This window comes from Protopterus annectens, chromosome 10.part0, assembly GCF_019279795.1.
Source record: "Protopterus annectens isolate FY-2018-M chromosome 10.part0, PAN1.0, whole genome shotgun sequence".
Classification (NCBI taxonomy): Eukaryota; Metazoa; Chordata; order Ceratodontiformes; family Protopteridae; genus Protopterus; species Protopterus annectens.
This window is the reverse complement of record NC_056744.1, coordinates 478,706,434-478,733,584: the sequence shown is the minus strand read 5'-3', so window position 1 is coordinate 478,733,584 and position 27,151 is coordinate 478,706,434. Positions and strand designations below refer to the sequence as shown.

The following is a 27,151-nucleotide window of genomic DNA, read 5'->3' as shown; positions in this document are numbered from 1 at the left end:
AAGACTGGAAAAACTCCCTTATTAGCCTCAACAAAAAGTTGAGATCCCCTCATCAAATCCTCTAAAGCCAGCTATGAAGGCAGAATTGCTGCAGACACTAAAAACAATCACAAAGCCTTCTATAGTTATATCAAGAACCTTCATTGCAATACCCAGATTTGCTCTGAGTTACTGCACAATGGTATCTCCTATACTGAGCCAACAGATACTGCCAACATACTGGCCAACACATTCAGTGCCAACTTTATGCCCCCCCAAAGGCCTGATCACAATACCAGAAGAATGCCAGGCACCCAGCATTACTGCAGCGCAGGTGAAAGCTGCATTCTCCAAGGCTAAGAATACAGCTTCCATAGGACCCGATAATATCCCTGGCTGTGTTCTACATGAGCTACAAAGTGAACTGGCACCACATCTGTGTGCCCTGTTCAGTCACAGCCTACAGACCCTGGGAATTATCACCCCATTAGCCTGGCGAGTCTGATATGTAAAGCTATGGAGCATATCATCATGGACCTGATTAACAAAGATGTAGGAAATCTCCTAACTCTAGACCCCACACAATTTGGCTTTGTGAAAGGGAGATCATGCCTGTGCAACCTGGTCACCAGGGCTGTGGATGAAGGTAAGGCAGTGCATACAGCCTACCTTGATCTGGCCAAGGCATTTGATACCATTCTTCACTCAGGAATTATTGATAAAAATCACCAAACTAGGCATCAACCCCTACATCACTAGGTGGGTTGTAAATTGGCTCACAGATAGAACACACAGTGTGAAGGTAGCAGACTCCAAGTCAGACTGCTAACCAATCATAAGTAGAGTCCCACAGGGATTGGTCCTGGGTCCTGTCCTGTTCGGCATCTACTTCTCAGAAGTCCAGGCCAACACAGAGGGACTCTGGCTGACCAGATTTGCAGACAACTGCAACTGGGAGCCATTATTAACTCCCCAAGTGATGCAGACATCCTACAGAAAGGTCTTACTGAGACCAATGACTGGTGTCAAAACTATGGCCTTAAGCTTAACGCCAAAAAATGCCTCGTTATCCCCTTTGGTAAAAACTCAGTACCCACTAATTACTACATTGATGGTAGCCCACTGAACACTGAAGGCGTTATAAGAGATCTCGGGACACAGGTTGACAGCAACCTCTCCTTCGACCACCACATTGCCACTGTGGTCAGAAAGTCCTTCTATGTGGCACATCTCATTACCAAAGGTTTTGCATCCAGGAAGAAAGAGGTCATCATCTCTCTCTACTCCTCCTTCATTAGACCAATCATCAAGTATAATGCCCCATTTGACATGTACCTCACTAGACACCTGTAACAGCTGGAGAGGCCACAGAAATACCTCACGAAGAGGATCCTAGGCATTAAACACATGTCCTACACAGACTCAGAAGACTCCAGCTATTCTCTGTCTCATATCACCTACTTAGAGGTGATCTCTGCTTGACTTACAAAGCCATGTCTGACCCAGCTCTGTTAGAAATGCTACATCTAAAGAAATCCCAGTCCCTCCGCACCACATGCTCCAGAGACCTTACCCTCATTACTACAATCAACAGAACATGCTGGAGGGACAGGTTCCTCATGCAGAGACTGCCCATGCTCTGGAATAGACTTCCCATACATGTCAAGTAGAGCATCTCGCTGTTCCTCTTCAAGAGAAATTTTGATGAGTGGATGGGTACTAGAAAGTTCACCCCGGAGATCACTCTGGTGGATCTACTTGATAGAGGCACTGGGAACTATGTCGGGTGGCACGATGCCAGGGCACTTCTATGGGCTAGGCTTGTAAAGGCTCCAGGGCCATTAGCCTAGTACACACCTATGAACCTATAATATGTGAAATACAATAAAAGAAAAATAAGCAAAATATAAAGGCAAGCAACAAAGCTAACCATACATTATATACAAAAGAGAAGAGAGTTCCTAATGGGCATGGTATACAATGATGCATGACAATATATAACAGAATATGTAATAGGTCATAAAAGCCATATACTTTTAACTGCAGGACAACTAGATAGTAAATTTCAGTCAAATTCAAGGATAGATAAATGCTAGTGTAAGAATATAAAGAAAGGACATTATAATGTTAAGGAATTAAAGAGAGATATAAACATAGCATCTTAGTTTTTCTTTTTCTCTACAAAAATCTGGGCTTCTTTCAAATGCATAGTTCATTTGCAGGCTGCAAACTTCCCTAGCCTAATGTCACAGAGCAACCAGCACAATGCAAAACGATGACCATATTTATTTATACACAGCAATACTGTTTCAGAAAAAAAACACACCACTGAACTAATTTCTTTAGTATTTCTGAACTGAATACCATATAATTTAATTCAGCAGCACTTTAGAGATTGCTTAGAGTTTACATTAGGAATGCAGTATAGTCAGGATTTCCTAGTTCACATCAGACAATTAGAAATTGCCGAACTGTTACTCTCAAAAGGGGTCCAAGATGATGCAAACAGCAAGCAAAGGAGAGTAGTATTGCTGGAACTGAATTTATCCTCAAGTCTTGGTGAGTACCTTCACGAAGCAGACCCTGTTTTTACAAAATCTCACCAAGATGACACTGATATATAGAATGTATTTTATATAGCATATATCATGGACAGAAATAGGTTAAAAAATAAAAGACAGCTGGGTGCACAAGTCCCAGGATACAAAAAGTGCCCAATCCTGGTGGGCACACTGATGTCAGGACTGGAATAAAATGACAGTGTAGAATCCTCAAGACATAGAGACATTCATAAATGGGGTTAGGCCAGGCTCAGGAAGAGGATGGCCCCACTGTAGAAGCAGTAGTCCACAAAAAACAGAAAAACAGATAGGCCAAAAAAGAGCCATAAAATGATATAGTGGACTGTTGAAGATAAGAAATTATGCATTGTTACTATTATGCAAGAAGCCCAGAATTTCCTGACAGAGGTTATACAAAATGATTAGGAGAGAAATTAGAGGAAAGAAAAATTGCACCAGAAAAACTGTCAAAAGCTTCAAATGCAAATTTGTGTTTATTAATACAACAGATTCATGATTAACATTATATAGACCAAGAAACCTTGAGCCATTTGGAAAAATAAAAATCAAACTAGAATAAACAATCCCGTCACCACGGCCAGCTTAAAAATAAAAAAACTTTAATCAAAAACAAAAGAAATACAAAAGATGAGTGCTTTCAGGCAAAAGCCCTTCTTCAGATCTTAAAAGCTTGCCTGCACTATAAGATTATTCCTCATAGACTTAGGGTCTTCTGTATGCCCACTTATGGAACTGTTTATCCTGAGTGGCTTAGAAGGTGGCAGGTGCTGAACATTGAGCTTAATCTTAATTATATATGACTTCTGCTTGATTTTTTTCAAACCTGTCGAGAAGGACATGGCTGGCATGACTGAATCCCTTTATAAGAAAATTAGTCGGAGATTTAGAGGTAATTATTTTCGATCTAGATTGGATGGTGTTATTAGTGAGATCTCTGCCTTTGAGTTGAGACTACTACAACAAAAAAAGAAGAGAAAATTGGAGAGGGACTTTTTGGATTTCAAGAAAGGGAATATTTTTAAATGGCCCAGGTCTAATGTTAATGATTCTGTTTTGTCACTAGCTGAGAATGCAGTTACTGCTGTTAAGGAAAACATGTTGAGAGATTCTGCAGTTACTACAAAACCATTGCCCACTTTGAATGTTGTTGGAGCTGTTGGACAGTGTGATTATGGGGCCAGATGGAAAGAACCTCTTACAACTCAAGTTTTATCTACATCTTCACTTTTTCTGGAATTACCCCTCCCAGTCAATGAGAAATGGAAATACAGAGGGAATCGCTCTTTGAGCAGGGGAGGATGAAGCACAAGGTTTCCCCAGACAGAACAACATCTTCAATTTCGAAGTACAAGAAGAAATAGGTGAGAAGTCTTTAGTATTTAATCTCTCTTCTGTTACACTGACTGAGTCTCAACTCTCTGTTTTGAACAAAGGCCTTTCATTTATCCCTGCCAGTAAATGTGATGTCAGTGACTTTATCACTGACTTGAAATTGTTTGTGTGCAACATCATGCTCAAGACTATGTTTTCTGATACCAGCACCCAAGATAATATTGCCTTTAGAAAACCTAGTACCTTTGTTCCATCTTTGCATCCACATCTTGAGACATCTTGAATGTTTGTGAGAACAATTTATGGGATGCCTTTGAGAGTGGACACAGACATCCCTTTATTAATATGTCACATTATGAGAGGCATGCCCTTTCTGAACTTAAGTCTCATCCTGATTTGTATTTTTGACCTGCTGATAAAGGTGGCGCTATTGTGGTACTTGATAAATCTGCATATGTTGCTGCCATGACAGCGATGCTTGATGATCAATCTATTTACAAAAAGGTTACATATTTTGATATAAAAAGACTAATTAAGACATGTTAATACATCTTTGTGTAATCTCCATTTGTCTGGTATTATACCAAGTGACTTATATGGATATTTCCTGGTTGATTTACCTGTTATACCGGTCATTCATAGTTTACCTAAGATCCACAAGAGCCTGATTGACCCAGTTATATGCCCTATTGTTTCAGGATGCAGTTGGGTCACACAGACGCTGTCTACTTATGTTGAAAAGACCATTAGACCTGTGGTTGATGCCACACCTGGTGTCCTTAAGGATATACAGGATTTTTATGCTCTTTTTCTCAATGACTGGAGGCTGTTGATGATGCCAGGGGCTGCTTTACGGTTACACTTGATGTTTGTACTTTATTTACCTCAATTCCTAATGATGTTGGGATTGAGATGGTTAGAACACATCTCGTTAAGAGAACTGATTGGCCTGTCCAGTGGATTGCTCTCTTCTTGACCTTATTCTTAAGAATAATGCATTTCTTTTTGATAACGAGTTCTTTCTACAGAGAGTTGGAGTGGCCATGGGGACCCCCTGTGCGAACAGTTATGCGAACCTGGTGATGGCGGGATGGGAGGAGGAATTTGTGTTTTCTAACAAAAACTTTATTCAGCATATAGTGTACTTTGAATGTTTTGCAGATGATGTTTTTCTCCTATGGATGGGCACTGTTTTGGAGCTGAATAGTTTCACTGAGCTCTTGAACAGCCCCGCAACATTTCTTAAGTTTACTAGTGTGCAGTCAAATGACAGTATAGATTTTTGGATGTACTTCTTGTGATGAGTGAAGATGGTAGTGTTGGTACAGAGCTGCTCAGAAAAGATCATTAGAAGAACACTTTGTTACACCATTCCAGTATGCATCCAGCCATACCTCTCAACCTCCAGATCAGAGAATCAGGGACAAAGGACCTTAAAAATCAGGGACATTCAGGGACACCTAATTAACATAAGATATGGATATTTAAATAAGTGCATTAATGGACACGCCCACCCATTCATTCAATTACAGAAAGACAGGGCACAATTTTAAGCATTTCTTATTAGAAAATTATATACACAGACATGTCAAAATGCAGTTTTCACATATGTCCTAAACCAGAACATTCTAGGTGCAGCAATACAGTGTGAGTAAATAACATCTCATAAAATGACAGCTATCAACCTCTCAGTGCAAGAAATCTGGACAAACCCAGAAAAAAATGGGAGCCAAGGGCCCAGAAGTAGGGACATATTTTAAAAATTGCTACAAAAATAGCTATTAATTAATTTGGACTAAATTTGTAGACCATAAATGACCCATGACGTCTGCTTAGAAAAATGGAAAGAACACATACCAAAAGAATTCATAAAAATGTACTTTCACACTAAAATTATGTACTAATTCAGATTATTCCCACACTAACTTAATGGAAGCAGCAGTCTGCCTAAAAGAAAAGGAACTGCAGTAAAATGTCACTATGGAGGGAAAGTGTTGTGAGACAACATCTTTACTAAGCCATTTTGCAATATTTTTTTAAGTTGCTGACCAGCATACTCACTTGCCTAGACAGAATACTTGACATCTCCCACTAAGATTAAACTTCACTGAAACTCTTTCTTGACTTGAGGAGTACTTAACTGTTTCAAGAATTAATTGTAACCAATGGAATTCTGTGTAATACAAGATGCATCTGGCATTTACTGCACCTCAAAACAGGACCCGTGGAAAAGAAGAGTTGCAAGGGATGGCTTGTGAAGTTGAGTTTACAATGTTTACACAGATTCAAACATGAAAGGTTACATTAAGCACAGGCCACACATAATACCATCTAACATTATAAACTCATGAAGTTAGTATCACTGAAAGGCAAATGTTTCTTCTTTCACATCTCCATCTCATTATCTCTCTGTCATGTTATTACAATTTACCAGTTTAGAATTGCTGTGACAAGTGAGACACTACTCCTATTTTGATTTCTAAATCTTAGCCACACATATATTTAAAAAAAAACATACGGCGATCGTAGATTAAAGTTTTATTAGGCATTCAGAGGGGTGTAGTCAGAAATTTATATTTTATGCTCAAACCAAACAGTTTCCCTTACCACTCACCTACCGGTGAAAAATGTATTCAGTCCACAATACCTTATCCCTAAACACATGTGAATTAGGAAAGAGAACCAGTTTTCAACTGCTGCCACTTGTAATCAAAAATTGACTACTTTTAGAGATGCAGCCCATCCCATAAACATGTTTTGTATGGGTCTACACTGTTAACTGTAAATGCAGACAGTTCTACATAGTCTATGGTCTTTCAGTAACACTTCCAATAGACAAAGAAAAGAAATGCACTCATTTAACTACACAAGAGTATGCCTAGCTATTCCTTTGAACCACAAACAAAATCAACCTATGTGGATTTAATAAACCTTAGCACTGGACATTCAATCTCCACACAATTTTCTTTAACTAAGTCGGCTCATTATAGTCTATAATGCAGATTCTACATATCCTGGGAACAACCATGTTATATTTAATTTGATTAAATAAAAAAAAAAAAAAGCACATGACATAACCTGCATTACATGTCTTTATCCAACTTACCTGTAGGTACTGGAAAAAACTGAAATAAAATCCTCGATCACAATGCAGCCGGCATCACTAAGAACCTCAGGCCTCTCTGGGAACAACTGACTCCTCCACACCATGTGGACGAAATGATGCTGGGACTAGAATCTGGAGAAAAAGCTTCAGCCTGCCAAATTAAACTGATTTTCCTCCCAAAATCGGATCCACATCCACCACGACTCAGTCCACTTATCCTTGGCTCGAGTTGAGCCTCTATCGACAATGATTTCTCTCGGTTCCAGACCCAACAAATGTAGACCTCTCATCTGCAACTCCAATGTGCGTGTTCAATCTCTCCACCATGTGGATTTGCTGCCTGGTTATGCGGACTAAATAGACCTAATTAAGCACTTTAAGCATATCAGGTCCACTGCAGCTGCTTCCGCATAACACAGGAAACAGAGCACACCAGCTGCATGCAAAACAGGTACAGTAAAGAAACCTTCTGATTGTCTGAGACACCTACAACCAGAACAGAGCTTGCTTTACTGTAAATCTTGGGTGCACTTGCACCCAAATCGGGAACTCGGGAAAGTAAGCTTGTTTAAGTTCAAAACCGGGTACTCCAGGTTAATTCGGGGCGATTGAGAGCTATGCATCCAGCACACATTTATCAATTGGCGATGAAGAGCCAATTTTTAAGAACCTCTAAGCTACCATCTAGAATTATGTAAACTTTAGAACAGCCACTAAGAATCTGGTGAGTGAGTTTGTGGACAGAAGTTACAAAATTCATGAGGTTGAGAAACATTTCCATGAAAGTCTGACCCTCCATTCTACAAGTGGGGTCCCCTATTTTTTGGGAAAGGCCGATTTACCATCAAGAAAGTATCCTCATCACCCAGTTAATATCAACCATATGGCTCTGACATATTCAGGTGATACCAGAATTGTCTGTGACATTATTCAGAAAAATTGGTCCATTTTAAGGCTTGATGAGAACATATCCAGGGTTGTTTTTTCTCCCTGCTTTAGCTTCAGGAATGCTTTTGCCTTAGAAGGCAGTTGTATTATAGAGATTTGTGTACTAGAGTGAGCCCTGTCTCTGTGCCTAACATGTTTGGTACCTTTCCTGCAGGTCATATAAGGTTTGTGCATGTATTTCTTGTGCAAGTATTTTTTCTCCAACCATGCTCTGGACAAGTTTTTGCTTTTAAGTTATGTGCAAATTGTAAGAACAAGGACTTAGTATGCCTTGCTTTATGTGTGGGTACTCTTGTTTTTATGTGGGCAAAAGAAATATGTTGTTGAAGGATCGAGTTTTGAAACACCTTAGTGACATTAGACTACAGAATACAACCAATGCACTTGCTAGACACATAAAGGACTTTTCAGGACATAGCTTTAAGTTTATGGTAATACAATTGATTGTAAGAAATAAGAGAGGTGGGGACATTGTGTAATACAATTGATTGTAAGAAATAAGAGAGGTGGGGACATTGTGCAGAACACTGAGTTGGCTGAGATGAAATTGATTGTTAAGTTGACAGCTAACAGTTTGCCTGGTTTAAACAGCACTGTCCATTTAAAGCCAGCACTCAGAGCACAAAGATTGTTTAATTGATACTATGTGTCCATTGGTTGATTCTCTATGCCTTGTGTGTTTTTTAGTGTTTTAAGTGTTGCTTTGTTGTGAGCTTTTAAGATCTAAAGAAGGGTTTTTGCCTGAAAGTGCTCATCTTTTGTATTTCTTTTGTTTTTGATTAAAGTTTTTTTTATTTTTAAACTGGCCATGGTGACAGGATCATTTATTCTAGTTTTATTTTACTTTTTTATACATTGCCAGGCTTTAACTGTTATTTGTGTGCTTTTTCTCTCCATTTGGAAAAAGAAGCGACTGAGGAGGTGCAAAAATGTAAAGAACAAAATCTAAAGATTTTGAAAGGTATAGAAAAGAAATATGGACATGGGAAAGAAAGATATGATATGGTGCAATATTTATGAAAAGGAGAAAGTCATATTAATCAATACAAAAAAGCAGCTCCAAAGATATTCGAAGAGAAATATAGGAGAAGGCACCCAGATATGGATGATTTCACAATACAAAAAAATAAGATTACTAATTTTCTGTTCTGCTTTCCCCCTTTGCAAAGTAGAAGTTAAAAAAACTAGAAGCTGAAGTTATGGAATACATGCAAAGTGAAGGATTTAATGAAGAAAGTCTAACACAGGTTATGTCACAGCATGATGGAACAATGAGTCTCCCAAGTAAGGAGAAACTGGAGGAGCGAGCGACATTTGAAGAAGAAATATGGACGTGGGAAAGAAAGAGAAATTTAATATGGTACAATATTTATGCAAAGGACAAAGCCAAGGTAATCAATATAAAAAAGCATCCAAAAAATACAGGCAAATGCTTCCAGATATGGAAACATTTTACAATAAAAAAATAAGAAAACAAAAGGGGAAAGTATAAAATAGGATTGCTAATGGAGAAGCTAAAAAAATAGAAACTGAAGTTATGGATTACCTGCAAAGTGAAGGATTTAGTATAGAAAATCTAATTCTGATATCACAGCATGATAGAATAATGAATCCCCAAATTAAAGAGAAAGCAGTGGAGTGGAAAGCATCTGATCAGTTGCCATATGAAGATATTTGGAGCCTTCAGTAGGAAACCCACGCAAAAGTTCAGTTGGAGCTACACAGCAAGGGAAGGAATAGGAAATTGTGGCAACTCTGACACAGTCAGTGTTCTGGAGGGATAGGCCAGTGAGTCCCCATATGAAAGAGTAACGGATGACACAGAATGAAGCTGAACAGAATATGGTACAGGAAGATGTTCTGGAACATTCTGTAGAATGCCCGCAAGAGAACAAAGAAAGTGCCTTTAGTTTAAAAGAAAATAATCTAAGGGAAGAGTTTCTTGACTTAATGCAGATGGACAGATATATTAAGATCAATAAAAGAAACAGACTACAGAAAGTCAATAACACCCAAAATGTTAGAAGACTGATGAGATAAATGAACATAGTAATCAAACCTGTCCATAGAAATTCATGTAGTATGGCAAAAGTAAATAAGATACATTATTGTGCGGCTAAATTAATAACACATAAAGTTTTACCACAAAGACACACCGCAGTAAGGGAAACAAAGGAGATAAGTCAAATGCTATCATGGAAGTACTGAATAGAGAAAACATTCAAGCAATTAAAAAATTAAAATTAAAGCATTCAAGACAAGAAGTGTCTCTGTTAGAACAGTACAGAAAAAGGAACATATCAACAAAAATAACAGAAAGACATGATAAAAGCAATGCACAGTATCAGAACAGACCAGGCTCTATCATACACTATTACAAATAATAAATTAAAGCTATCAGCACAGGCAGAAAAACTTAGAATATATGCAAATAAATATAAGGAAAAGTACAAAAAAACTATTTATTGATGACACAAAAAGATCTATAGAAAACTGGGAAACAAGGCAATAGGAACACCACCAAAAAAAGAAGAAACCGACACATTTTGGAGAAATATCTATAAAAATCATGTGGAACATAACAAAGATGATAAATGGATAGAAATGAAAGAAAGAAAGAAAGAATAAAAAGTTCAAATGTATAGGATATGAAATGGGATGAAGTAATGGCCAAAGAAATTGAAACAAAATTAAGAAAACCTCCTAACTGGAAAACCCTAGGCCCAGCTGCAGTACCTAACCTCTGGCTAAATTATTAACATCTTTACATGAAGATTTAGCCATGACTAAGAAATATTTATATGTGCACCCTGAACAGATACCAACCAGGTTAACAAGAGGAAAAATGATACTCCTCCTTAACAGTGAACCTGAAAGCTATCCTAAAAACTATAGACCAATAACTTGCTTTCTGACGATGTATAAACTATACACTGAAATTGATGTCAACAGAGTTTATGTTCATTTAGAATAAAACTAAGTCATTGCAACACAATCAAAATGGTTACAAAAGAAAGTCATGTGGAACAAAGGATCATTTGTTGTTAAATAAAGTCATAATGGAGATTTGTAAATAGGGGAAGAATCGTACTGCATAGCTAGACTACAAAAAAGGATGTGACAACATCCCACAGTCATGAAAAAGAGAGTACTTACAAATATATAAGACACACACACTACACTGATCGATTACATTACAATGATTTTGAAACAGTGGCAAACCACTTTATTGCTAAGCCATAATAAAGGACAAATTATTATCTCAGGCATAAAAATTCAAAAGAGGATATTCCAGGGTGACTCTTTGTCACTGCTGCTCTTTTGTCTTGTACTTAACCAATTAAGCTGTCTACTTTACAGATTTTTGAAGATTAAACACAAGCACTGCAATATCACCACAAAATCAAAGTAGAATGCGTGTTCATCAGTTAAAACCAAAATAAAACCAGCACAATTTAATAACGAACAGATAAAATCCTTCTCTCTACAGGATATGAATTCTCACAAACAAATAGGATGAGCACTTTCAGCTATGCCTTCATCAGATCCTGTTCACACTAAAGCACCCCCCCTTTTTATATTGTTACTAATCCAATCAAGTCAACTAGAACTGACCATTATTGGCAGAAGTGGGGCATAGCTATGGGCAGCTCATATGCCAATAGTTACAATAGCTATGGTAATGTGGTCATGGTGTATTGAGAAAATGAGTTTGCATTAAGTGAGCAGAATCATTGGCTGAGACACGTCGTCTTCTATGGTAGATTTGTCGATGACGTATTTATTTTATGGAGAGGTAATGAGAATGAACTATCAAGTTTTGTGGAATACTTGGGGAGTACTACACCATTCTTGGAATTTGATGTCAGAAGTTCCAAGAAAGAAATAGACTTTTTGGATGTGACTGTCATATTGGATGAAGACCGCCAATTTAATACACGTCTCTATAGGAAAGAATGTTGGAGAAATCATACTTTGCACAGAACAAGTATGTATCCTAAACATGTGCATCTACAAATAATAAATAGGCAGATGCTACATGGATCCAGGCTTTGCACTGATGATGATGAAGTGCACAAACATGAATTAGAATGATCACAGAATTAATTTATTGATCCAAGGCTATAATGATCTTGAAATTCGACGGGGAAGATGAAGGCCCAGAGAAATGATAGAGGGAGATCTTATTTCTCAGTCAGAAGAAAGGATGACATGGATAAACATATAGGGAACCGAGTCGCATGAGATGCTTACTAACACACACAGTTGCGACATTTGTGAAATTGTTAGGAAGAATTGGAAGATTTTCACATTAGATGACAGCCTAAGACACATTATTGGTGATGTTTCCAGATTCATTTTCAAGAATAAGTTGAATCTAAAGGGATTGTTATGTTATAAAGAAGATACTGCTCCATACAGCCTTAAGATGGACACTTTTCCATGCAGAAGTTGAAAAGCATGTACTTATACAGACACAAGCAATTGTTTCAAACAACCTGTAAATTAAAGACGTATGTGGACTGTAATACTAAGAACATAATATATGCAGCTACTTGTGATAGCTGCCCAGGGTTTCATGTTGGGAAAACCAATAGGCCTTTCAAGGAGAGGATTCTGTGCCATCTTAGGGATATTAGACTTAATGTACAGACTAATGCTTTGTCACAGCATATTCAAAAGTATCATGGACATAAATTCTCCTTCCTAGCCTTGGAAAGAGTGCTAGATAATAAAAGAGGCAGAGATCTATCAAATAAAACTGAAGTCTTGGAAACACGCTGGATTGCTGATTTACAGGCAGATAGGAGCCCTGGCCTTAATGGAGTGGTGCCTTTAAAAGCTATATTGAAAAGCAGGAAGCTCAGGAAATTACTTGATTGGATTAGTAACAATATAAATAAGGGAGGTGCTTTAGTGTGAACAGGATCTGATGAATGCATAGCCAAAACTGCCCATCCTGTTTTCTTTGTGAGGATTCACATCCTGTTGTTTGAAGGATTTTATCTGTTCATTATTAAATTGTGCTAGTTTTATTTTGAACACACCTTTTACTCTCTCTTCGTGGTGATACTGCAGCGCTTGTGTTTAATCTTCAGTCATTGTTTTAGCAGTGCAGTCTTCAGTGGTTTGTTGTTTGTTCTGTTGGCTTACTTAACAGATTAGGTCATGGCTACAATTTGGCTACCAGAAAACAACAAAGTGTAAAGACTTCTCATCTTCGTTTTGTGGATGATTTAAAACTGTATAGTTCATCAGATGAGGAACTGAAAGCACAACTGCAAGTGGTCAAAACTTTCTCAGATGATATAAGAATACCACTTGGTCTTGAAAAATGTGCAAAAGCAACATTTAAAACAGTAAAGCAGCAGCACCATGAATATATCAGTCTGGGACATGAATCTGATATAAAAGAACTCTAGCAAGAGGGAGTGTATAAATATTTGGGAATCGATGAAGGATCTACAATAAAGCATGAACAAAAGTGAATAAAACTTAGCAAGGAATATTTTAGAAGACCAAAGTTAATACTGAAAACAACCCTGACATCTAGGAACAAGTCCAAGCTATAAACCAATTTGCTCTTCCTGTTCTAATTGACTTTTTTTGGGGTAACTTGACTGGCCCCAAAAGGTATTGGATCAGTTGGGCAAGAAAACAAGAAAAATGATTCATGCTTAACAAATGATTTATAAAACTCATCAGTCTATACGAAGATTATATATTCCTCATTCTGAAGGAGGTATGGGCCTCCTCAAAATTGATTACATGCATAGATCTGCAATTGTAGAACTACATACATAATCTGCTGACCTTACAAGATCCAAACATAGTGAAAGTTTTAAAAAATGAGAACAAGTCTGAGATGACGTACCTGCTTAGTTTAGCAGAACCATATCAGTGTCAAGCAGGAATGGTAATCAAACCACAAGTAGACAAAAATCAGACAGCAACTGAATATGCCACAAAAATGAAAGAAAGAATATAAGGTGAATGAGCAGATAAAAACACAAGAAATGTGGAAAATGTATAAATATAGTTGCAAGTACAAAAAACTCCTGGAACTACCTCATGTCAATCAAGAGCTAATGCAAGAATGGTTAAGGAGAGGTGAATTTAAGTCAAAAGACAGATTAATATTGGTGGCCCAGGATAGTGGACTACATACGTGTTGGTTTACAAAGTCCATTGAACATGGAGAAACAAAAAGCTGCAGATTTTGTAAAACAGAATTGGAAGCAGTTTCATACCTTGTTGCTAGGTGTGATACACTAATGGCAGACGGCATGTATACTGAAAGGCATAATAATGTGGCAACACTATTGTATTGGGGATTGTGTAAACATTAAAGTAGCTGAGTAGCATTGGAAACATTAGCCACAAAGCATTATAGAAAATGATGAAGTTTATATCACATGGGTTCACCCATTACAAACAGCTCAAAAATAGATGTGAGAAAACCAGATAGAGTAGTTCATGAAAAGAAGGCAAAAGTAGCATTGATCAATGAAATTGCTACATCCAGTGATTACAGTGTCTTACATATAGAGTGACACAAAGTCATAAAATACCAGGATTTTCAGGCAGAATCATGGGCAATGTGGAAGAAGGATACCCATACAGTTTCAATGGTGGTAGGAGCAATAGGTCTCATAAAAAAGAATTTACTGTCATATTTAGATATGTTACAAATACATTCAACTCAATATGAATTGCAGAAGGAGTCAATTCTAGACAGATTGTGGGTGCTGCAAAGAGCAATTTTGGCTAATGTCAAAGACTGAAAGAATACTAATCTCATGAACTTTAATTATAGTTTGACTTAGGAATGGGGTCCATTCCTGTCATGGTATTAAAAACCCAAAAGACATGGAGAAATTAAACTAAGCAAAAAGACTACCAGAAGACTGCCTGTATCACTGTTGCAGTATTCTAGACAGAAAGGATCTCCCGCTCAGTGCAGCCTGATACTCGGCCAGTACACCAAAGCCTAATGATCTTGCATGCCCCTTACATCACACTTATGCTCCCCACACAGAATGTAGGGCATAAAAGGGACATATGGGCAAAGCTACACAGAACTTCTTTGTTGCCAGTTCGAGCAGCACTATTGCTAGTTGGTCTGAACATCTTGCTGCTGTGCTGAATACCTAGCTGCCAGATAAGTGCCTCATTCAGGTTTTTTTTTTTTGGCCTTGTATTTTATTTTGCTACCTAGAGTTCATGTCATCCAAGAAGGGAAAATATCAGTGTGGGAGGCAGATTCACAACAGGCTCACCACAAACAGTGTCTTTTTTATTTGGGTGCTTCCCATGACCATACCTCTTGTAGTACGTGAAAAGCATTCGTGCCTATGACACTCAGAAGCTGTTTGTCTTCCCTGGCTATTTATCTTGAAAACCAACAGGTTAAACAGTTAGCCCAAGGTACCATGACAGAATCTTTTAACCCCAATATACTCCCATTAGGTAAAAAGGCAGCCAAGAAGAGTCAGCTGGATTCTTTAGCTGTCCAGCCTCCACTGGACAACCCTCTAGAAGCAGGTAACAGCTCTGCAGGTCATTCAGTATGGACACTGGATTCCTGTGTAATGACATCGGCAAGGGCCAGCATGGATCTGTCCTTTCAAACATCCTCTGAGACTTTGCAGGCAACTGCTCTGGACGTCGAGAGGGAACCATGGTTGATTATCTCAGAGGATTCTAGAAGGATTCCGCAGATATTGGTCAGGGAGGAGGAGGTTCAGGTTCTCTTATTGAATCTCGCCAAGGGTCGGAACCTCTGGTACTTGTTAGGGAGAATGTGTCTTCCAAGAAAAGGCAAAAAATAAAGCACGTTTCAGTCCATGCTAAGGATCTGCAAAGGGAATGGCAAGAGTTTATTCAGGGTTTATATTCTGCCTTGATTACCCTGAAGCCTCCTAAATGGGTTTTGATACCTGCTCCTCCTTGGACCTCTATCCCTTCTAAATGGCTTAAGGAACCAGATTCCTTGGATAAGGATTCATTGTCTGATGACTTATTCCTCACAGACGCCTTCGCCTTTGGATTATGGTTCTGACGAGGAGCAGTCTGTTAGCCCTGAGTCTCCTTTTGAGGAATTGTCCTTTAGGGACACAATTGCTAGGATGATGGAATCACTTATATGTGATTCTCAAGTGTCTGATATTCAAAGAAGATATTATAAGTTACTTCAGATGGATATTCCTAAAACATCAGCAGTTCCTCCTGCATTGGCTGCCTTGTTAGACATTTTCATTGCTACTTCCAAGCCTCCTGATCCTCAGCCCCCTACTCCTAAGAACTACTTGATAGGTTCTATAAGGTTCCTGAGGTTTGTCAAGTTTTATGTAACTGTCCTTCTTCTGATCCTACTGTGGTGTCATTCTCTTCTGACAAACCTTCTAAGCTCTTGCCCTTTTCCAAAAATGTTTGCCTTCTGATAAGGATAGAATGACAATAGAGAGGATTGGTAAGAAAGTTTACACTGCTTTTTTGGCCTTTAGGGCTGTTAATTAGCAGACCCACATGACCAGGTATGCGCTGGCCTTGATTGTGCAGGCTGTCAGGTTATTTCTGATCTCCCAGATTCTGAAGGCAAATCTCCTGTCTTTTCTATTTTAGGTTCTGTTTCTTAAGTGACTCACCAGTGTTGCTATAATGCAGCTGATGCCACTTTCAGAGCTGTGGCTTCTGGGTCTGTCATACGGCATAATTTTTGGCTTCATCTCCAGTCTCTGCCTGCGGGCAATAAGGACAAGTTGTTGGATATTCCTTTGGATAATAAACATCTTTTTTGGACTACTGCTACTGACTTGTTTAAGTCTCTTCAAGGGAAAGGCAAAGCCTTGTAGGACCTTAAACATATTTTTGTGTCTCCTACCCTAAGCTCCAGATGAATTATCCTTCTAGACCTGCTTTAGTTTGCATGCAACCCTGCTAGGCTTCCAAGGGCAGGCAGAGTGGTAGGTGGGCCTCTTTTACTTTGGCTTCTCAGATTTTTGTAGCCCAGAAGCCTCTTATCTGACAAGACTGCTTCTCTTTGACAATTGCCCCCCCCCCATCCTGGATTACATTCCTTTGTCACTTTGGCTTTCCCTTCATCTTCCAAACTGATGTCTCATCACTTCAGACTTTCAGGTTATATAATGTGTCAGGGTTACCACATGTTATGGAAGTCTCTCCCTCCTTTTTTCAAAGATTCCTCAAACTCCACTACAACAGCTTCCTCATTTCCTGAAGATCCCAGGGTCACTAGTGAACCAGGAAACTATTTAGCCTGTCCCCCCCCCTTCCCAATTGGGAAAGAGTTTTTATTCCAGGATGTTCCTAGTTCCTCAAAAGAAGGACAATTGGAGACATATTCTGGAGCTCTCCCTGCTCAACACCTTTCTCAAGGTCTCTTCTTTTTGGATCCTTACTCTTCAATCCTTGTTTCCTCTTATTACCCCAGGTATTTCTGGTATCTTTGGATCTTAAAGATGCTTACCTTTATATCCTTATTCACCCTCTTTTCAGGAAGTTTTTACATTTCTCTGCGTCTTCCTTTCATTTTCAGTTCTCGTTTTGTCCTCTGGCCTCTCTACTGCCCAAGGATATTCACAAAATGCTGAGCCCCTGTGATTGTTTTCTGCAGGGTCCAATGCATTTAGATTATCCTTATCTAGATGACCTGTTGCTTTAGATGCCTCCTCACCTGTTACAGGATCTGGAGTTCACCATCTCTCTTTTTCAAAGTCTAGGGATCACTATCCACTTCCAAAAGTCTGTCCTAACTCCCTCTCAGGATCATATATATCTGGGATGCAGGATTCAGACAGTACCAATGTTGTTTTCTCTTCCACCTCCAAACTTTTTATCATTGACAGCCTTCTTTTAGTTTCTTCTTCCTCCACTGACTGCCATGCCAGCCAGGGAGTTTCTTCAGGCCCGTACCTCAGGCCAGTTTGACTGCAGCACTGTCACCCTCTGGATTTCACTGCATCTCTCCTTCTCTGTCTGAAGAAGGAATATGAGTAGTGGATTCAAAAGTTTTCTCTCAACCCAGGCCTGCCCTTTCAGCCTTCACTCCCTCATCAAGAACTGCTCATTGATGCCTCAGACATGGGGCGAGGAGGCTTCTTTTGGTCACCTAATAGTTCAGGGTCTCTGGTCCCCTCACCAGAAGTCAGACCATATAAACAAAGAGATGAGCGCTCTGATTCTGGACCTTCAAACTTTTAACTCTATGTTCTCTCCAGGCCCATGAAGGTGTACACAGAAACACTACAATTATGTGGTATGTCAAAAAGCTGGGAGGCAGAAAATCTTATCTCCTCTGCAGGATGGCTCTTCAGGCTTGGGAGGTGGCTTTTAGTTATCAGTTAACTCTCCAGGCAGTATACAATCCTTCAGAGCACAATCTAGTGGCAGACTCTCTGAGCAGGTCCAAAACACAGACTCACGAATGGATGCTTCACAGAGACATGTTTCTGGACATTATCCATTGATGAGGTATTCATTAGGTAGACCATTTTGTCTCCCCTTTGAACAGGAAGCTTCCTCTCTTCTGTTACAGAATGCCATGTCATCTGGCGTGGAAGACAGATGCCCCTTTTTTCCTTGGATGGGGATGTTTCTCCGCTTCCTCTACTTACAGGAATCCTGCAGAAGATTATCTGGATTCCCCAAAAATATTGCTAGCAACTCCCTTTTAGCCAAGACAGCACAGGTTCCCCCTCTTAATGCACCTGGCCAGGGGCAATCACCACAAGTTATGTCACCGGATGGATCTCCTCACACAGGAGAAGGGGTCTCTCATCCATCCTTACGTGTCCACTCTTCGACTGGCACTGCGAGTGATAAGGTTTTGATCCCTTTCAGGCAACTCTTTTCTGAGGTCATGTTCAGGGTTTTACAGGAGGCAAGGAAACCCTTAATCAGAAAATGTTATATGTCCAAATGGAAAATATTTTCTATCTGGTGGTGCTATGCTCATAACCAGAACCTTTATTTCAGTGGGGGTCCCTCTGGTGCTCTCTTATTTGTGTGAGTTGCTATAGTCTGGCTTGGTCTATTCTTCTGTTAAGGCCCATTTGCCAGTCATTTCTGCTTATCTGCCCTTGAATTCTCCTTTGACTTCTCATTTTGAGGGCAGAAAATTTCTTAAAGGCATCCTGCATATTAGGCCTCAAGAGAAACCTTTTCCTCTTCTTCCTTGGGACCTTAATTTTGCTTTGGAAAAAATTGACTCAGGCTCCTTTTGAGCCTGCAGATTCTGCTTCTTTGAAAAATTGCATCCAGAAGACTATTTTGTTGCTGGCTCTTACTTCTGCTCACAGAGTTTCTGAGCTCCAGGCCACCGTTATGGTCATTCCTATTTTGTTTTTTTCACAGGGGCAGGGTGTCACTTCATAATAATTCTTCTTTTATGCTCAATGTAGTAATGAATTTCCCTTGAATCAGTACAATTCCCTTCCTTTTTCCCGTCTCCTCAGTCTGCTAGTGATAGGGTCCTGCATACCTTGGTTTTGCACAGACAGCTCAGGTACTATTTGGATAAAACTAAGGTCATTCATAAGTCTGATCAGCTTTTTGTTTCCTTTCATCCCAGGACATTGGGTTTGGCTGTTCCTATGCAAACCATCTCTTCTAGCTAATATCTAAGGCCATACTTTTCATGGCAAATCTCTGTCTCTTGCTGTTAGAGCTCATTCTACTATAACAGTTGCCTCTTCTGGTGCCTTCTTCAAGGGGTCAGACACCGATTTCATCCTTGAAGATGTGACTTTTTCTTCAGTGCATGCCTTTACTAAGCATTATAAGTTGAATGGGTTTCTAGAGTAAGAGCATGTTTTGCTAGAATCATTTTATATGGGTTTGTTGACAGCTCTTCTCAGCCTTCCACTTCCCATTCTGTTTCTTGAGCTTTTTTACTTTTCTTTCGGTCTAGAATACTGCAACAGTGATATAGAAGGACATAGCACAGTTTTGTAAAAGTGTAAAATTGTACCATAACAGCAGATGTCTCTTTATTGTTGCAGTGTTCACTCCCTCCCTCCAACCCCCTCTTGTTTGTCCTGGTTTTTGTTTTAGATTCCCTTCTGGCTGAGGGTTTTCCCTTTTTCTTCTACATTTTTCCTTCTGGATGTGCATGGACTCCTTTGCCCTAGAGACTGTTCTCTTCTGGAGCAATTCAGTTCTGGGTAGCTGCATTTGTACATTCCTTTTATGTCTCATGTTCTGTACGGGGAGCATAAGTGTGACATACAGTGCACATAAGATCACTAGGCTTTGGTATACTGGCTGAGTGTCTGGCTGCCTTGTGTGGGAGATCTCTTCTGTCTAGAATACTGCAACTGTGAAGAGAAGGACATTTACTGTTATGGCACGATTTTACACCACTGTACTATTTATTTATACATAGCAATGCTGTTTCAGAAATACCACACCATGAACTAACTTCTTTAGCATTTCTGAACTGTTTTAGAATACCATATCATTAACTTCAGTAACACTTTAGAGATTGCTTAGAGATTAAAGTTAGACTGTAGTGAAAACATGCATTATAGTCAGAATTTCCTAGTTCACGTCAGACACTTAAAAATTGCCTGAACTGTTACTCTCATAAAAAAAAAATGCAATACTTCTTTAGTATACTTAAGTGTAACCACTCTAAAACTGCTTAGATTATCTTCTCAAAAAGTTCATCACAATGTTTTTTCTCTTAAACATACACTTTACTTTGGATTGCCACAACATTTTACCTACACTCCGTGTATCAGTTACTACTTCACTTTTTAAGCATGCTGATTTTCCACACTTTGCATTTACAAGCGGAACATTGACCGCCCCCCCCCCCCAATCATTGGTAATCTGATACCAGTGTCTTATATTTCATTGACTTCAGTTCTACATTTGAAATAAAATATGCTAGTTTATGAAGTTTAGAACTTCATCATCATTTTACCTTTCTTGCAACTTGCCTCAATAATTTCTTTCTTGAGTATGTGCATCATAGGGAAAGAATGTTTTGCTAAAACGCTTCTTCCCAGTGGGTTAAGTACATTCATTGTACATAATATGCATAACCTTCCAGGTATTTTATATTATTTTTGCTAAAATATTTAACAGTACTTGTTATTCTGCCAGTGTTAGAGATGTCATATTCATCTTTGTAAACTTACTTGTCTCTCACAGTCTACTTTCTGCTTCTGTCTCTCTGTGTTTATGAGCACTGCAAAAAAGAAGCCTCTCATTTTACTTAACATTAAATGAAAATTTTATTTAACAATTCATTTCGCATATCACTTTTGTTAGACTCACATTTGCCTAATCCTCATGTAACACACATTCAAGTTTCTCATTCTACAGGTGGTAAAATTAAATCATAATGGGCCTGTACTTGCATGCAGCCATGTAAGGATCAAAATACAGAATAGTTTGGCATGCAGACCAAACTTTACCTACCAAATAACCACCCAGCATAATATTAAAAAACAATGTAGATTCTGCTTTGTATTTCAAATGCATTTTATTGGCCATGAGGTACCCATTTGAAAATGATAAATATAAACAATTGTTGCATTAAGCCATGCCAGCTCAAAGAGTAAAAAATAAAATAGAAACGTACATAATGTCTTAGAGTTCATAGTTCATTTCTGGTCAATAAGCTCTGAATTAAAGTCTTTGATATTTAATTTTACTCCCTACATGCCACAGCCTGTAGGTTTCACCAAAACTTCCTCCCTTTACCAGACCGGCCAACATCTGCAATACTAAATCTCATGACGTACAGTCCTCTGACTTTGTCTTTCGCCACAGTACTTCATTCTCTGCCAGAGAGGTCCATGTCTCCTCTCCACCTCTGACCCTCCATTTTGTAGGAAAGGGGAGTGGCCTCTTCCACTCAGGGCAGATGCAGATCCTTCTTCAACAGTGTCTCAAAAATTCAGCTTCATACACCCCACAGCAGTAATTAGGGGCAGGACACCATTATATATACTATAAATACATGCATCCCCACAAATATAATAACATACAATATATAATATATAATTTTTATAATATAGTATAGCTCAGTATTTTTCACCAAGTGGAAAAATACATGTCTAAAAATATGTAAGTAATGGTGTAAATAATGTTTGCGAGTCAAAAATGAGTATACATTAATGTCATGAGATATTTTCTTTAAATGATCGGTGATTTGTTCAATTATGTCTGTTTCTTCAAGAGGAGACAGGAACCTGCCAATAGTAGTCAGAAAAGGTTTGTTAAATGAGCATTTAGAGTTACAATAAAAAGAGGCCGGGACAAGCCCAGGCAGACACTGCTTGCTCTTGATAAATGGAACTGTGTCCAAAACAGCAACCATAGGAGACAACCACCCAAAGTGAAAAACAGCCCAGGAAAAGAAGCACAAAATATATTCCTGCCAGAAGAATTGCAGTTGTGCATTTTAGTTTAAAAAACAATAATTTATTAGTATTTTTTAAAGAATCTGTCATATGTGCACTTGTATATAATAAACTATAACACCTTTATAAAGACTGGTGTGCCTCAGCTGCCTAAGTTTTTCATATTGGTGGATTGTGGTGGACATATTTGGCACAAGTTATTAGTGACAAAGCCTTGACATCTATCTCTGCCAATGTGAGTATAATTTCACCACAAAGAGAAAGAGAGACAGAGAGAGAGAGAGAGAGAAAGAAAGACAGAGGGAGAGAATGAGATTCATGGAGTGTTCAAAATCTGGGAACCCATTTTTTTTGTACTGGTGTGTAGATCTGTATGCCAAAAAAAAAGCACAAAGTGGAGCAGTTATTACAGACCATGTAGGCTCTAGATAAAGGGGTAGTCACAATAGCCAAGTAAATGGCTACCACAATGACAGTACCATTATTAATAAAACGGAGTTGGGAGGAGGAACTTAAAGTGTATCTTGCCACCTCTGAATGGTATGCTCACCGGGAGAGATAGGATTCTGGCCCAGTCAGCTGAATACTATCAGCCAAGATAACCCCACAACCAAATTCAAATGGTCTTCATTTCTTGTTTTAAAAAAATGGTGTGTCAAACGGACCCTAAAAACTCTGAAAGTATTGTCGTAGTATGCCACAAACAACAATAGGATCATGCACAAAAGTGTGTAACTGCATTATCCAGTGCTTGGTTATCAACAAAGCAAAAAAAAAAAAAAAAAAAAACAGCACAGAGACAGCCTGAGATGAATAAAACACTTTTTAATTCCAAGCAGAGTCCAGAAAAAAATAACCACTTTCAATTAATGAAATCAGCTTCATCTTAACAGCATGCTCAAGGCATATAATTTAAATAAAATAAAATTCTGTGTCATGAGAGCAAATAAATCTCCTAATACATCTTAGGATATAGGTTTACAAAAATGTAAATAATATAAAATAAATGTATAAATAATGGGCAAATGATGTATTTAAAGCAACCTGTTTCAAAAATGCCATGGGATCTTTTACATCCACCTGAACTACCACCAACTCATGTGGATAGGCCATCAGTTTAATGTCTCACCTGAAGGATGTCACAATCAGAAGTGCAGCTCAAGTTCCCCATACTAGACTACAGTGAAAGTATTGGAAATTAGTCCAAGTAGCTGATGCTGGAATAGAACCCACAGTCTTCTGATCTTTTAGCACAAAGGCAAGTGCACTATCTGTTGAGACACTGACTGTAGTACAGCAAAGCGGTTTTTACCAGACAGAAAAACACAAGTGCCCAAAAATATGCAAATTGTGTAAATAATGACTGTGACTCAAAATCTCTAGATTGTAATATAAATAATGTTTATGAACCAAAATATGAAAATAAGGTGATTTTTTTCTTTATATGTAGTCAGTGTTTTATTTGGTTTTACGTATTACTTTAAGAGCAGAGAGGAACTTGACTGTATTAGTAAGACTAAATCTGTTGAAAGAGCATTTTGAGATAATATTAAATGCCCAGATCGAATGTGCTTGCCTGTAATAAAAGGGACCAAGTGTCCACAGCAAGAGCGCTAAGAAAAAAAACAAATGAAGTGAAGAACAATGTTGCTAAAGAAGATGGAACATAGTCCTGCCAGGAGGAATGCAAATGGAGTTTCAATCAGGGACTGTTTCACAGCAATATAACACTAAGCTAAAATTCTGTTTGCATATTTTAGTTAAGGCTGTTTTGGAAGAATTTATTGCATTTGCACTTGTATATAAAAACTGCATTATTTTTACAAAAAAATGGTAGTCTCAGCTGTAGTAGATTTCCACTAATCTAATCTTACATATATAGACAGTTCCTGTTATAAAAGACACTACTGCATATCAGTTGTTTATGACATGCATGCATTCTCATGACCTTGACACCAAATTAGGTTCTGTTCACACAGAAAATTACAGTGACATTACCTTTCTGGTCTTCCAAGGCAATATGCCTACTAGTGGGTATAGGATATCTGTATATCCCCTAACTTATTAATGCATTCATTTGTTAAATAGATACACTGGCTTCTTCTGCTGCTGCAACCTTTTTTATTTCTTTATTTTTTGTTTTTAGCCACAACTCAAGTCAAAGTCTCAAATAATTCTAAAAACAGTACTAAAATACACAAACATCCTAAATCTGGATTACAGACAAATATTAAGATACACTATGACCAGTCTACAATTTAACTTGTGCAAATTATAAATTTATAGCACCAAAGCTGCAAGAAATATAACTTACTTCGAAGCAGCTGAGGATTATCCTGTTTTTTTTATAAAAATGTATTCATAGTGTGAAATTTAGTATTTTCTCTTACCTGAGTGACAGGATTGGTAGAACTGCCTGTTTTGGCAGTTGCCATCACCTTTTGCTTGTCCCACATCCAGTAAACAAGGGTCCACTCGGGCTGTCCTGTCTGTGTAATCAAATATCTAGAGTCTGGTGAGAAAGCAAGGCTGACAAACTCTTGCACAGCGAAGTCACTCACACTCAGTACTTTGCGCTTCTTGCTAGGGATAATCTGCAAGTCATAAACAGTTACTGTTGCCTTATCTGATCCTTTTTCTGCAACAGCCAGGTAGCGGTGATTTGGGCTAATAGCTAGTGCCTGCATTCCCAAGCTTTTTTCAGAACCTAAGAAGAAAGTTTGAATGCATTACTTTTTAGGTACTACAAATTACTTCTTAGATAACGAACTATTTTGAAATGCTTAACAAACTAAATTATGAACATATGTCAATTTAATAGAAATGAAAGTGCTATACTTACCATAATCCACAGCTCTCAACTTTTTTCCAAGTGCATTAAGGATGAATTCCCCAAACCATGGACACCTAGTACTGTTAACTTCAAAAGTTGACAGTATGAGAATGAATTAACATGCATTTCTGAAGTAAAAGCCAGTATCGTAAATTTCTGTCATTACTTATTAACTGTAATTCCCCCATCTTTTTTTTTTCAAAAAATTCCATTTCAGGAGGGATTACATGGGGCAAAGCAAAATTTTAAATCACGGACAGTTGAGAGGTATGCCATAAGGAAAGATGTTCATGAACATTGGTTCACTTCAACAATAGGACTGGCACCTGCAAGCAACACTCACTTAGTACATTTAAGACTCCATTAGGCTCTTTAATTCCTCCCACTGATTCCATAATACACCTCATCTCCCCTTCTCACCAGATCAAGACTGTAATTAAGAACAGCTGTATCCTGTTATCACTCGAAAACACTACCAGTCAGAACTTGCAAGTCTCTTCTACAGGAAAATACAAAGGTTGGGGGAAGTTGTGTCTGTTTGTTGATGTAGATGGATATGGATCACAAAGATCTATCTTAAGTACATACTTTAGCTTACACTATTCATTCTATCCAGTTCAGCGCTAGGACAGAGTCCACAGCATAAGCTTATTGGATAGCATCAAGATAAAATCTACTAAATATGGCAGCCCTGAAAGTAGACCTGTACCATGAGATCAAATCCAGCTTACAGAATCTTGCAAAGTATGATGTGAAGCCTCTATCGTAACAGCACAGATATTATTCACAGTAATATTTGAGAAAACATATTGAGAAGCAGTCACAGCTTTATCTTAATATGCTTTGGCTTTGTTTGGAACGTAATGACAAATAATGCATTCTAATGGCCATATGAACAGAGTGACCTTGGTAATATTATACGCCACTCTCTTGCGAGCAATGGAAATGAAGAGATGTTCATCTTTTATATCTTTCACTGTATCCAGATAGAAGAACAGCTCATAAAGAGCATCAAAACAATGGAATAAGTAATTCTACCCATTTATAATACCAGGGCAAATAAACTGGGTGATTATTGCACTGAATAAGGTTAGTTTCCATAGATGACTTTACTATGACGGCTGGATTTGTGTTTAAGGAAACGCTTTCTTTATGAAATTCAATATATGAAGATCAAAAAGATGGAGCTTAGAGTTTCTTTTTTTGAAATTTTTATTTCAAAAATTTTTGAAATGTTTCTATTTTGGAATTTCTTCTAGCAGAAGTAACTACCACAAAGAAAAGGAGTTTCCATGATACAAAATTGAGATCTGCTCTAGCAGTGGGTTCAGAAGGAAGTGGATCTCTCAACCTCTCCAACATAAAATTTAAGTGTCAAAATATAGTAGTTTCTCTAAGCAGAGATCTCACCAAAGGGCACCTTTAAGAAAGACCTCTCAAACACCAGGGGTAATGCATTTACTCCCTGATAAAAGCTCAAAATAGAAGCAAAGTGGACCTTTATCACAGAATAACTAAAGCCCTGATCAAAAATATCAGCCAAGAACTATAACACCACTGGAGTAGGAACAGAGTATAAATGGGATGTGGATCTATATCTTGATCAGTTTACCAAACAAAAAACTTTGTCCATTTGATGTGCTGGGTTTGTATAATGGTTGATTTCTAAGATGCTGTAAAGATTTTGACCATACAGACCAGCTAAGGTGGTTCCCTGGCCACTAGGGGAACTGAAAAAAATGTCATGTACTTACTGTAACAATAAAGCCATCTGATTCTTGTTCATAGACTGCAATCTTTATATTCATCACAGCAGGTTTGCCCTTGGTGGCAATTTTCACAGTATCCTACAAATTGCAACATCCTCTCCTCCTCCCAAAATATACTACTTTCATCCTCCAGATTATGTCAGACCACTAAAATATACTAAACTATCAGAATCATGTTGAAAAGGAACTAAAAAGCTTGTATGCCT

General features: G+C 38.2%; 1 protein-coding gene across 1 annotated transcript in view; it reads right to left on the bottom strand.

Moving 5' to 3' along the window:
- The window catches only part of CFAP57 (cilia and flagella associated protein 57), a 1,240,893-nt gene that overhangs the window by 1,149,934 nt on the left and 63,808 nt on the right, over positions 1 to 27,151 (bottom strand). The window contains exon 3 of the mRNA XM_044085374.1: positions 24,734 to 25,050. Coding sequence (XP_043941309.1) covers positions 24,734 to 25,050 — 317 coding nt within the window. The remainder of the gene's footprint in view (positions 1 to 24,733; positions 25,051 to 27,151) is intronic.